Here is a 12,564-nt window from a genome sequence, read left to right on the forward strand (position 1 = left end):
ATAATTCTCATTTGCTTTGGGCTTGAACTACTACGGTTTGTGATTGGTTTAAAAACTCGCCCCACTTTCTTAACCAATCAGAAGTGAAACCAAAACCAATCATTCATCGCTGACACACGTTTTCACGCGCTTCGCGTTGGCTTCATGTATTTGCTTCGAGCTTTGATTGGATTATTGTGTCGCCCCATAATCCCAAAAAACCTGCGTTAGCTTTCCAAATTCGTTACGGCGTTTTTTTTTTTACTTTTGATAAGAAGTATTTCATTTTCCCACCGTAGGTGTCAGGACAATATTACTCCTTCCTTCGTTAATCCGCTGACTAGCGTAGTGCATAACGTTTGCGCATTTATTGCATATCAGTAAGCGAGGCCGATAGCCGTCATCCATTTCGAAATACTCGACCCCCCACCCCCCGCCCCCCAAAAAAGAACTGTACGAATTCTCGAATGATTCAAACCTGCGCAAACGCTCCAGCTTGATAGATGGCGTCTTAAATGCTGATTACGGTACAATAAATGGATTCTAACCCATTACCTCTGGATTTAAAAGGGGTACTTGCATCTACTACGCCATGTCGACACGATATTAAAGCTTTTCGAAAAATCATTTTTGAACTGGGTCCATATAAACCGCTGAGGTATTTGTCTACCACAGCAGCTTCAAATGAGTTTTGAGGTACTGACGTTGTGACGAACATTCGCCGAAGTGTTAAATGATTCGATGTTGCATTGAACATGAGTCACAGTTAACGGTCCTGGTCGCTTTTGACATCAGATAAAGTAGGAAATCTTTTCACGAATAACCCATAATTTATGCTTTCATAATGAAGGGGTAAAACGTATTATAGATTTGAAAAATGGCATCATTGGTTATATTCTTTAATTAACTAGTTGAGACAGCTAAAGCTTGCCAAACGTTTTTTTCAGTTTTGTAGTACTTCGCACAAATCAAATAATTACAGGTTATTGATAAATACAGGATAAAAGTATGTTCAGATATAGTTGTACGATACCCGATAAACCGTTCTCGAATCAAATTCCAGTGATTTACATGCTTTTCGTGTGCTCTTCCAACATTCCAAGTGATTTATTGAATCAATAAACCATAGAAATGGATGGCATACTGATTACATAAAAAGTTTAAAATGTTCTCGTTTTCGAGTATAAAGTGTCATTTTAACAATATATCGCTCGAGGTATATTACATGCAAGCGTTATAAACAATACATCCTTGTGAGTTAAAAGCGATGACTGTTGATTTCGACTCAAATGCCAGTGATTTACATGCATGCTTCCAACATTCCATTGCATGCTGAATCTGTATTCCATAGAAATACATGGAATGTGCATGCAAGCTTCCAAAAAACTATACATCCATGCGAGTTGAAGGCGATGACTGTTTCTGAAACTAACTGAGGCTTATTATTATGCTGAAATAATCTTTGCTTAGGAGATTTCCAAACCACTTTTAGTTGCCGATTTTGTTGAAAACTTCGGTTTGGTTGCGAGCCATTTTGATAGCTACCGTTACCCCAATTATTTCTCGTGAGAAAACTATGGACTCGTGTCTTACACTTTCCTCAAAACAAGATAAGGGACGTGTCAGGGAAATAACTATCACTGGTAGAAATACCCAAGCAAGGCTCGCGGTTTTGTCGCAGTAATAGCTAAGCACATAACGTCACGGTGTCCTTGAGGCGCCGTGCTGCCACGACCATTTTCCGACTGCTCTGGCCACGGGTGATGAAAATCGAGAACTCTTCGAGAACTCCAGTTCAGTCTACGAGGATTTGCTTATTACGTTGCTTGTACCCGCGACTGAGACGGATGCAGCCCATACTTTTGATCGCGATTTGTGAAACGAATACTGAGACACCTGTGACCTCACAGATTCCACAGTGTTTTGTTGTGGGTGGAACAGAAGTACGTATACCTTTGGTCCAAACATACAACTCAGTAAACCAAACGCCATCACTAACGTTGTAGAACAAGCAACCAGGGTCACGTACCAACTCTCAAAATTGAACACCACTGGGTAGTAAGCCAGTGATGACAATAGCAGAATGTACATAGAGAAGCCTATGTACTTTGTCTCGTTGAAGTTCTCTGGAATGCCCCTAGCTTTGAAGGCATAGTACGTGCAGAGGAGAGCTACAGTTAAAGTATATGAGCAAACAGCAAGGAACAGTGAGTAGCCGGTGTCGGAGCGGAAAGGTTTGCACACCAGGAATATGTACTCGTCAGAGCGGATGAGTTTTTCACTTCCAGGAGGATCGAGGATCATCCACAGCGCTATTAAGCAAAGTGCAACTGAATTCATCGCAGTAATTAACGCAGTTTGCCTTTGAACTGTTTTAAAACATGGTGTAAACAGCACCGCTACTTTGTCCACTTGAAACACGCTCGTGATCCGCATTGTCTTCAAGAAGAGCACCGTGACACAAAGAGTGAGCGCAAAATAGCGCCAAAAGTACACAATGCTGCACAAGGAATGACTGGGCTCTACCAGTACGAGTACAGCCAAGGCAAAAAGAGCTGCGATGCCAAACAGTAACAGGAAACTCATTTCTCTGCTAGACGCCTTCACGATTGGAGTGTTGTAGAATTGGATGTAAACTGCGGAGGTTAGTAGCGTGAGAACAAAGCCGATGAAGGCCACCACCATGATGCTTATCCCAGTGGTGCTGATCAGCATGATGTTGATGATGGGCAGATGTTCACATCTTGTGCGTTCTTCGTTTGGCTTTGTCTCTGGTTCACACTCTTTGCAGCTACTTGATCCCATGTCAGTGCTGATGGTCCCCTGTGGGCACTTAATACAGTCCCAGCAGCATGGTGTCGTGGGTGACTTCATTGTACCAGGCAAACACTCGGATGCACAGAAAGACGCCGGGGCTGACAGATTGTTAAGAAAAGAGTTCCAGCGCAGGGGAGATTTGTTTAACTGGAGTTTCGGTGTGGCTTCCTTGTCCCAACATCCCACTATAACTTTGCCTTGACCCTGAGCTGCGGTTGATCCTCGTTGAAAGTTGACAATGTCATACGAAGCGGACAAAGGATCACCGTAACTGTCAAACTGAACCCTGCCAGTCAAACCTTCAAAACTAACATTTCTAAGGTATTTTTGGACATCGCTTCCCTTGATAAACGGCTGCAACGAAGGACAGTCATCTCCTGACGCCTTGCCATGTGCAGCAGAACAGTTATAAATTGCGTCCAGAGCGTACGCAAGAGCGTATACAGCGTCGATGAGGTACGAGATGAAAGAGCTTCGTATTTTGGATATTGCATGAAATGACGTAAGATTTGCCTCGCAGGCATCAAATTCGGAATCGTTCGATTTGATAGCCGAACAGTTGAACTGTGACCTCCACAATTCTTCCCACCATTCCACACCTCTTTCGACGCTTTTTGCAGGCGTATTCCTCTTGAGGTGTTCTTCAAAGTTGGCCGTTGGGTAGTCACGAGGCTGTATCCCCAAAGAACCATCTAATATAGTGTAACGAGAGTCAAGAAACACTGCCTCTTCGGCGGTGAGTGCATCGCTTAGTATCAACGTTTTTCCCTGAAGTTTCTCATCGGTTGCCTCTTGGAAGAATTCTCTTCCATATCGACCAGAAAGCCAAACTATGATTACTCCAATGTTGGGCTTCCTTTTAATTCTTGAAACTGTCTGCTTTATTTTCTCTTGATAGCTCAACCGTGGGATAAACTCAGAAAAAGCCACGCAGAAGCTCTTTCGATCGTACGACTCTTTCTCTAATGCCCAAATGCCATTGCGTCCGTAGGAGTCATCTAGAGCCACGGCTGCCACGTACGTCCAGTTAAAGCGTTCTATGATGTCTGCCATGACCTTTGCTTGCCAGTTGTCCGGTGGGACCGTCCTGAAGAAATCTTTGTACAGTTGTGAGCTCAACTCCACGCTTGTTGCAGTCGGACTTATTGCAGGAATAGGGGCGACCTGGAGTAGACTTCCCACTAAGACTGCGCTGCCAGAATTGTACGGCCCAACGAGTGCCGAGATGGGCTTGGACCCGGCCATCGTGTCATTACCAATGGTAGAATTGTTGAGCGTGTTCAGGTGAGGCATGCACACTGGATCACTTCCTCGCACGAGATCGTAGGTAATCTGCATAGCCAATGCGGTCCTCTCACAGTAGTCCCGAATTTCGTAGCCAATTGTCACGTTGGGTAGAATACTCGGATCCTTGTTCACACTTTCAATGGCAAATATCATGGATTCAGCGTGTCCCAGACCCATCGTGAAGAGGTCGCCACAATGTTCGGTATCTCCAGCGAAGTGAAGGTCAAACAGTCCTCCCAACAGGACGTCACCATCTTTGTAAGCTCTTCTGTCGTGGTTGCAGTATGTGAAGGGCATTCTGAGGCAAAATAGTGTCAAGATGCACAACAAACTGGTGAATGCCTGCCTACTGATCCAGGCTGTCAGCATCATTGTACTCAGGGTTAGAAGAGGTGTTTTTCTCTGGCAATGTTCTCTAGAACAAAATCATAATAGTTTGTCAAATTATATCATACTACTAGATAAATCCTAATTATCTTCCCTAAACCCTGATTTTCACTAGCGACGCAAGCACAAGCGCAAGAATAACAGATCTTATCTCATCGTGAAAAAGGCTTCGACTCAAGCAAAAGCGCAAGCGCATTACAGTTTTATGCTTGTGCTTGTGCTTGTGCTTGCGGCAAGCACAAGAACAAGGATCAAAATTTGTACTTTTTGCGTGATTGTGCTTATGCTTGCGCTTGTGCGTGCGTCGCTAGTGAAAACCAGGCTTAAGTCAAAATTTTTTCAATATCCATGTCGAGAAAACGACGAGCTTGATGAAGAGAAATTGCCCTGCAAACCGAGCCAACTCAGTTAATGGACTGTTGCTGTTAGATTAAAATCAACGGGTTGATGATTTGATAAACTTCAGTGCAAGAGGCTATAAACTACACCAGCGACACGACATCAAACTAAAAGTGCTTGCTACGGCCTAGATAGACGTTGCTTAGCTTATCACTGACTAGAAATGAGGCGGCTGTGTTTTTGTGATAATCATTAAAATGCGAAGCCACTTGGCTTACAACGAGCGATAACCGCGGGTTGAACAAATCTGTAAATTCTAGCGGCAAGTCACGTGTATTACGTGTATTGGCTGCCAGAGTGATTTATCGTGTTTTTTTTTTTTCTGGTTGAGTGTGATGAACGTAAAAGTCGTGTACGCTACAAATCTCAAGTTTGTTGACAATTAGCTTCATATTTCGTGACTTCTTTTGCCCGTTTCTGTGCTATTTCGCAAGTCCGATTTTAAAGCTGATTTTCGAATCGGATATTATGATTATTCATTCTCCTTTACGAACTCGTTAACAAGAAAAGACCAAAACTACCAATACTTACAGAATGGGATAATACAGGCGCAGAAAAAAGGCGATATTTTGCTTTAAAGCCAAATCCTTTGATTTCATTAAAAAGGTCTTGTTAAAATGATGGACATCTTCCGGCGAACACAATTTGTAAAGCGTTTTAATTCAGGTACAATTACACACTTCCCTTAACTCGATTGGTTACAGCAAAATTGATTTGCAAATACATTTTACTAGTTTATTTCTTTTGATGCAGATTTCCTTTCCGCTTTTTCGCCAATAATCTTTTTCAATACATCGGTAAGGTTACTAAATAAAAAGGCGATCTGATATAGAATTTCGAAATAGGAGAATTCCAGCCTGTAGCTGTTGCAATTGGTTGCCGCGTATAATCTGTCTGGTTGAACACATCACCGCTTTATGATTTCTCCTGTGGGTGTTGACCGAGGAATATTTTGGCGATCTTTGTTGTTATTTGAGAAGGTGGAGAAAGGAGAGTAAAGCTCCACAAAATCTACGAATTTGCCTCACAATAAGTGTTAAGTACACTTTTGTGAGCCGATTCTCGACACATTTGATAAGGACTAATGGCTGCTCTATTGAGCCTAAAGGCCTAGCGTGCACTCTTGCTTTGAAATCGGGTACAATTCAACTAAAGACATTCCGGTTTACTCTTTCTTGCCTAGCAGAGTACAGTCACGAAACTTTGAGTATGTAATGCGGTGCTAACCTCTCAGTCTATGGATGACATTCTACCCTGCATGTGACAGTAATTTCGTATGGTGCTGTTAGTCTGACCGTTTTCCTCCAAGTCTACATTTTAGGTAAATGGTTAAGCTATAGCTTTTCGTGTCGGTACAATTATTTTATACATGGCCTTTTCTGGTCAGTATCTTCAGGAACAGTCAGTGATTAATGCTTGAGGCGGTTGGTACAGTTGATAGTGCACGGAAACTGAGAGATTTAGCATGTCTAAAATGCCATTCAAAGATTTATTTGTAGTGTTTATAACGAACTTTCACGACGATGTCGGCTGCTTATTTAGCCGATAAAGAAGAATTTTAAACCTTGAAATCCGCTCAAATTAAAGCCTCAAATGAAAGGTGTTAATTTTCAAGTTTTTTTCTTTTCATTTAGTCGGTACACTGACACCATACAATTTGTCTCAGATAACGTCTTGAACAGGGCGGCTGTCTCGTGTTTCCCGCCATTTGTTCTAATAGTCAAGAAGAAGCTGAATACGATGTTACCCAAAATGAATGTTCCTAATAGAGCATTCAATTTTCAATTCGTTTCACAATGATGAACATTTTTGTTGTGGGATAGTGAAACAACACTTTTCTTTTCACACCCGAGTCAAACTTCGGGTCAATTTAATAAATATTGTTGTTACTTATAAGTCTGTGAATGAAAGCCTGATGTGTGACCATTCAAATGAGAGCTATCGAAAAATACTTTGATGTGGTACTGTTTGCTTTTCAGTTATGATTTTGCAAAATAAAATTTAAGATGTCTTGCCAATTTCAAACTTAAGCAGCATGGGAGTGGAAGGGTTAAGCAGGCGTAAAAAAAGTGTAAAAAATACGCGCTTACCTGACCTGTGCAATATTAGGACGCGGTCAGGCACAGTTTGTTTAGTGTTCTCGAAGTTAATTCTAACGTCTCGGCAAAATCTTCGTTGATCGTAAGTTGTTGTGACTTAACCCTCGAAGCATCTAGAGCAATTCGTGTCGGTTACCTTCATTTACAGCAAAAACATTCAAAATAATTGCTTCTTCCATTAAGTATCATTTACAAATGCAAATAGCCGGACGAATCGGAAAAGGCAGCTGTATGATAACAGCGGTGAATACGGCTCTTGTCGCCTTGTTGCAAACGGTAAGTGGCTGCAGCGTTGAAAAAAAAATGTTACAACGTGAAACGCCGGATTTGAGCGTAACCTGATCTTTTTCTGATTATTATTCGTGCTAAGTGGATCGAGAATAGAAGATAAATTGATGCCGTGCTCAATAAGTCTTATTGACAGGTCTTTATTTTTCCAATTCAGAATCTGTTTCGCGTCGCGGCTTTTGTCCAGTCGGCAGCCCGCGGGAGATATAATAACGACGTTCTCCCTGTTAAAGATGTCTTTCATCCGTAATTATTAAATTCGGCTTTCAGTGAAAATGTGTCGAGCGTTTAATTTTACTATGTAATCGGGTTGATTTGCACATTTGGCTTTCATATGGCGCTATATATATCTTTCGTAAAACAGACTGAAAAGTTAATATTTTCCTTGTTGTCTTGGTCGGCCACTTAAGCCGGCAGATGTACGGATATAAATACGCCCTCGGGGCGGAGGATCGAGTGTGGCGCGCCTTAAAACACTTGAATTTTCTCCGCAGAGTAAACATCGTAACAAGTATTAACGACACTATGTCTTATTTCGTCGTAATTTGTCGGAAGGTGGGTTTGACTCAGTATTTATTACGAGGAAGCCGACCAAAATATTCCAAATTAAACTAAAACGAGGGTAGTTGGTTTTTTAATTTTAGTCGAAATTTGAATGTCACAACAATAGCAACAATATAATCAATAATAAAGCAATGTTCTCTCTTTATTTTTTCCATGTTATTTCATTCGTGTGACGTGACTTTGTTTGATCTTTAATTGTTACTGAGATTCAGATTTTTGGTAGATTATCACTTTATCCAGGACAAAAAAAAAACTTACTTAACTGCAGCACTGTGATTACTTTGGGATTAACACCGCTTTCTTTCTTCATGTCATTATCTCTTTGGACATGTCATGCGGCAAGCTTGTGAAGCTAACAGATGCAGATTGTCTTTAGATTTTTATTAACATAGTGAAGTAAACAGAAGTTTTCTAATAATTATTAACCACTATGTATATTTGAAAGCTTACAGCCCTTAGGTTACTGATAAGTAATCTTCTCTATTCATACTGGAATCATAGATTTTTTTATCCAACATTTGGATAAAATTTTTGTTTTATACTTCATTAATTGTATTTGCCTCCCCCACGATCAATTTACTTAGATCAAGACTGGAAATAATAATAACCAAGGGCTTCATTTTGCAAAGCGCGGTGTTTATCCCAAGAAAAATTACATGTCACTTTTCAGCATTCATATTATAAGGAGGTGTCGGCTACATTGCATTCCGGCTTGGCATTAATTTCCACAAAATTTGAAGCGCATAGTTAAGTATTGTTCTCACTTGCCGAAAAATCGATTAAATAATAACTTACCTTAATTTCGACTAGCCTAAATGAGAGGAAGATTGTTTTTAACTTTTCGGCTTGGTCTCTATCACGGCTCGAGACTGGCGGTAAAACAACTAATAATGTGAAAACATCCGTCAAAACATGACGTGTGAAATCCCGAATTTGCGTATTTTTCATCTAGTACGTAAATAAGCCATTTATGGCATATTCCAATAAAACTCAAAACGACGAAACGAAATTAATAAACCACCCATAAACCGTGATCGAATCAGCTGAATCCAGGGATGCAAACAAATCTTGCAATGACATATCTTACACATTCAAAAAATAAATGACGAAATCTCTTATCTCCCTATCAACGGCTGGTTTCCATTTGGTTCTGATCTTGTATCCGTTACCCAGTTGCTAGTGTAAACATGCCTTAACTCTACCTAATGTTGCAAGCCCACTTGTGCAGACTCGACCAACTGATCTGATAACGAATTCACCATGTTCTTATGTAAGTGCTTCCTTGGATGTACTAGCATCCCATCCAGAAGGAAAACAAATACTCTCAGTCGCCTCATGCGCCAATGAAAACGGAGAAAAGCGCCGGCCTAAATGGCCATAAGGCCATTTGCTCTAAAATTCGAGCTCGATAAACGAGCGCCGAAGCTGCGAGCTGAGAGGAACGCAGAAGGGCGGAAGAAGAGCGAAAAGAGGGGCAGTCCGTCTCTTTTCTATCTTCTTCCAGCGCCCAAGCTACTCGCAGCCATTGGCTTTGGCGCTCGTATATTGCGCACACTCACCATTTTTGTGTTCGTCCCCGCCGACTTCAGAGCGAAAAAGATACTGCTCACAGTTAAACCCGAATAAAGATTTTAACTTAATTAACCTGACGAGTACTGTCCACATAAGTATTGTGTCTTCTATTTAACACCCACCCATTTCTTAAGCATGCCTGCTGTGAAACAACCCTCAAAGCTAGCGGAAATCAAGCCTAATAGTTAATTTGGTAGCATCCATTAGGTTCTTAGTTTTCCCCAGAAAAGACTAAACGGACGGACAGACAGACGGACGCACGTACGGACAAACCACGGACAATCAAATTTTTAGTTCGATAAGTTTACTAGTCCAGTCCCTGAACTCTCTTCTTCTCCGTCCTACTTTAAGGGGGTTGACCCCTTAGAGAGGAAAATGGTCTCTTTTGTAAACGGGTTTTGGTGACCTATAATTTTCTTGTTTTGATGTAAGCGATAACGTTTTTTGGCAATTCCCAATAAAAAGAATAAGCAACAATTATCGCAAACTTGAATTTAGCAAGCAATCCTGGATAATTTTAATTATTGCTTAAAAACAAGGTGCTGCTGCTGCAGAATGAGTAAGGGGACTCCCATTTTTGTTTCAAAATTTAATTTCCTTTATGATAAAGAACAAATAGGCAAAGGTTGACAGAAATCTCAGGCAGGTTCTCTTTCAGAGGAATTATCCTCAGCGAGACGATTGGGTGTCCACGGACATGTCATGTTCCGCGAGCACACAAATGATGAGAGGCGGCTCACAATCGAAATGGCTCCCCAACGCCATTGGCGCAGGAGGGAGCACAGCTGCCCACGACGAATCGCCCGCAAACATGGGACACACATGATCACGCACCGGAAGGACGTCGCGAAAAGAGCAGAGTGAGAACGAAGAGAGAGCGGACAGCACAGACGACCCCACCCCCCCAGCCCAAGAGACGAGGAGAGGGGACGGAGGACGCGAGCGAGGGCGAGAGGGGGAGGGGGAGCGGGGACAGGGAGAGGAGGTGGAGCGAGACACGGGCAGGGAGGAAGGAGAGGAACGGGCCGGGGGCAGGGCCCCACCACGCGAGGCCCACCGACGGGAAGCGAGAGAGAGCACACGCACGACAGAAGAGGACAGAGGAGAAGGAAGGAGGAAACGGGAGGACCCGAACTGAACCCACCAGGGGACGAGTGATTTGGGGTTACTGATTAATGGTGTAGTATACTTGAAAAATTTTTCGTTGGCTTTTTTTTTTTTTTTTTTTTAGATGATTGAGGAGAAAAAGGAAAAGAAAGTTTTTTTTTTTTTTTTTTTATTATATAAAAAAAAAAAATATAAATATAAAAAAAAAAAAAAAAAATTTTTGGGAAAAATTTTTTTTAACAACCCCCGACCTAAAGTTGTTGTTGTTGTGTTCCTGCTTTACTACAAGGTCGCGTATTTGAATTCGTCATCAGTTAGCGCGCTCAGATCCGAAAGTGCTGCCATATATGGGTTTTCCCCCGTTTTAGGAGGACAATTGGCGTATGTGCATATTAGTTATCCTGGACTTTCTCTTCTCTACCCTTGGTACAACCCTTGATAGGACAGGGAATGGAGACTTTAGGGACTGGACCGCGGGTTTACCAAGTTTTCTTAGGAATGGGGCTCCTTCGGCGGGGGCGGGAGCTCCGTTATAATAACTATCCCTTGATTTTGTAAGAACCATTATTCTTTTTGACCGTTATAACATAAGAATAAGAACTTAAGAATAACATGTTCTGACATGAATCACACGTTCATTTGTTGTTGTTGTTCTATACCGCAAAGGTTTTGGAAACCTTGAAAAAATTTGTCTTTTCCGAAGGGAAATGCTAACGGCTGGAACGAGACATGTAAATAGCCTGTAAATAGTTTAAATGAGTCCATAGTCTGAAATCCTGTAAATTACATGACTGTATATTTGAAAAGAATTCGTAAACAACATGCCAATTTTTCACAAAATGACATACTGTTACACATTAATGAAACCTATGGACTTTTGAAAACAATTCTTAATAACATATCAACTTTCAAAACAAATAGATTTAAAAGATGTAACAAAAAAAAAACGTGTAAATGAAAAGCAGAGAGCGGGCGGAATTCCAACAAATTCTTCGAATGTAAACAGGTTCACTCATTACAAGGTTAATGGGACATAAGGGAGGATGACGGGGTAACGAGATTTGTTGCTTTATTTTCCAAGGTGTATTGAGAAAAAATTAAAAAAATTCTCTTACAGCCAAATTGCACCAAAAAAGTGCTAGCACCATCGGTAATGCATCTATGAACCAAATTTTCTTTGAATTTACTTCTTTCACAGCGGGGCCAACTTCATAGAAGTGGGAGGTGATTTACATATGATCTGCTTTAGGCTTTTAGATTGTTATGACATAAAAAGGTTTACTAACCTGTGGACAGTAAATAGTAAATATCTTTTTGTCTTAAACTTTTTTTGGTAGCTTGGTAGTCTCTATAAAGCCTATTGATTTATTGAACGCGAGCAAATTTACTTTTGGATCGTGTAGCTGAGAAGGATTTGTTAATGTTTGCTACATAAATGTGTTTTCTTAAGTCTTTGCTTATATTGTGTCCGCCTAGGGGGTCCCTCAACCCTTCGTTCGTGTGCAATTTCGTGTTCAGGCCGTAGCTTGCCGTGTGGCAGCGCAAACATTAATTTCGTTCTCGAAAAAGGAGTCAAACGCAAACATCATTACTAGCATTCTTTTTTCACTTCCTTTGCAAGCTCTTGTGACTCGTTTTCTTTCGCTGACGGCATAATACGTTGGTTAAAAAAATATATCGACAGCTATATGTGACATTTTAGCAGAGTAAAGTCCGTAAAACATCGTTTCTTATACTAGTTACTCTGATTTCGCTAGTGAGGCGCATTTTAGCAACATTAAGATGAGAACTGGAGCAGAATAACACAACAATATCACCAGAACGTGAATTCCACAATTTTGGCAACCACAAAAATAGCTCGAAGCAACACCTACACGCACCTACAAACATTCAAACCTTACTTTAATACTCAGCTAGAGGCAGTCGACTGTCTATCTAAACGAGTGCTACAAAATCTTAATGGATCTTAACGGAATGTCCGCACTACTGTTTGGGATGTTACTCAATAGAAGAGAAGAAAAACTTCATTTAAGTACCTCAAAGATTGCGGTTATCTCAGATCCTG

The 12,564-nt window shown here is 41.1% G+C and overlaps 1 protein-coding gene across 3 annotated transcripts; it reads right to left on the minus strand.

Annotated features, from left to right (window-relative positions):
- Window positions 1–1,028: 1,028 nt before the first annotated feature.
- LOC144649060 (extracellular calcium-sensing receptor-like) lies at window positions 1,029–12,564 on the minus strand. 3 transcript variants are annotated; one of them, XM_078508526.1, is made up of 2 exons: window positions 12,536–12,564; window positions 1,029–4,498 (listed from the first exon to the last, which is right to left on the minus strand). In XM_078508526.1, exon 2 carries the CDS (start codon window positions 4,453–4,455, stop codon window positions 1,780–1,782), a length of 2,676 nt encoding a protein of 891 aa, XP_078364652.1. In that variant the 5' UTR covers window positions 4,456–4,498; window positions 12,536–12,564; the 3' UTR covers window positions 1,029–1,779. The 3 variants fall into 3 exon arrangements, with proteins under 3 accessions (XP_078364652.1, XP_078364651.1, XP_078364650.1); XM_078508525.1 differs by lacking the exon at window positions 12,536–12,564 and adding an exon at window positions 8,616–8,684; XM_078508524.1 differs by lacking the exon at window positions 12,536–12,564 and adding an exon at window positions 6,960–7,084.

The sequence above is a fragment of the Oculina patagonica genome, chromosome 4 (genome assembly GCF_052425735.1).
Source record: "Oculina patagonica isolate OP01 chromosome 4, crgOcupat, whole genome shotgun sequence".
In the NCBI taxonomy this organism is placed as follows: Eukaryota; Metazoa; Cnidaria; class Anthozoa; order Scleractinia; family Oculinidae; genus Oculina; species Oculina patagonica.

Coding starts and splice junctions, on each gene's coding strand:
- LOC144649060 (XM_078508526.1), bottom strand. CDS start 4,455: ATGATGCTGACAGCCTGGATCAGTAGGCAGGCATTCACCAGTTTGTTG.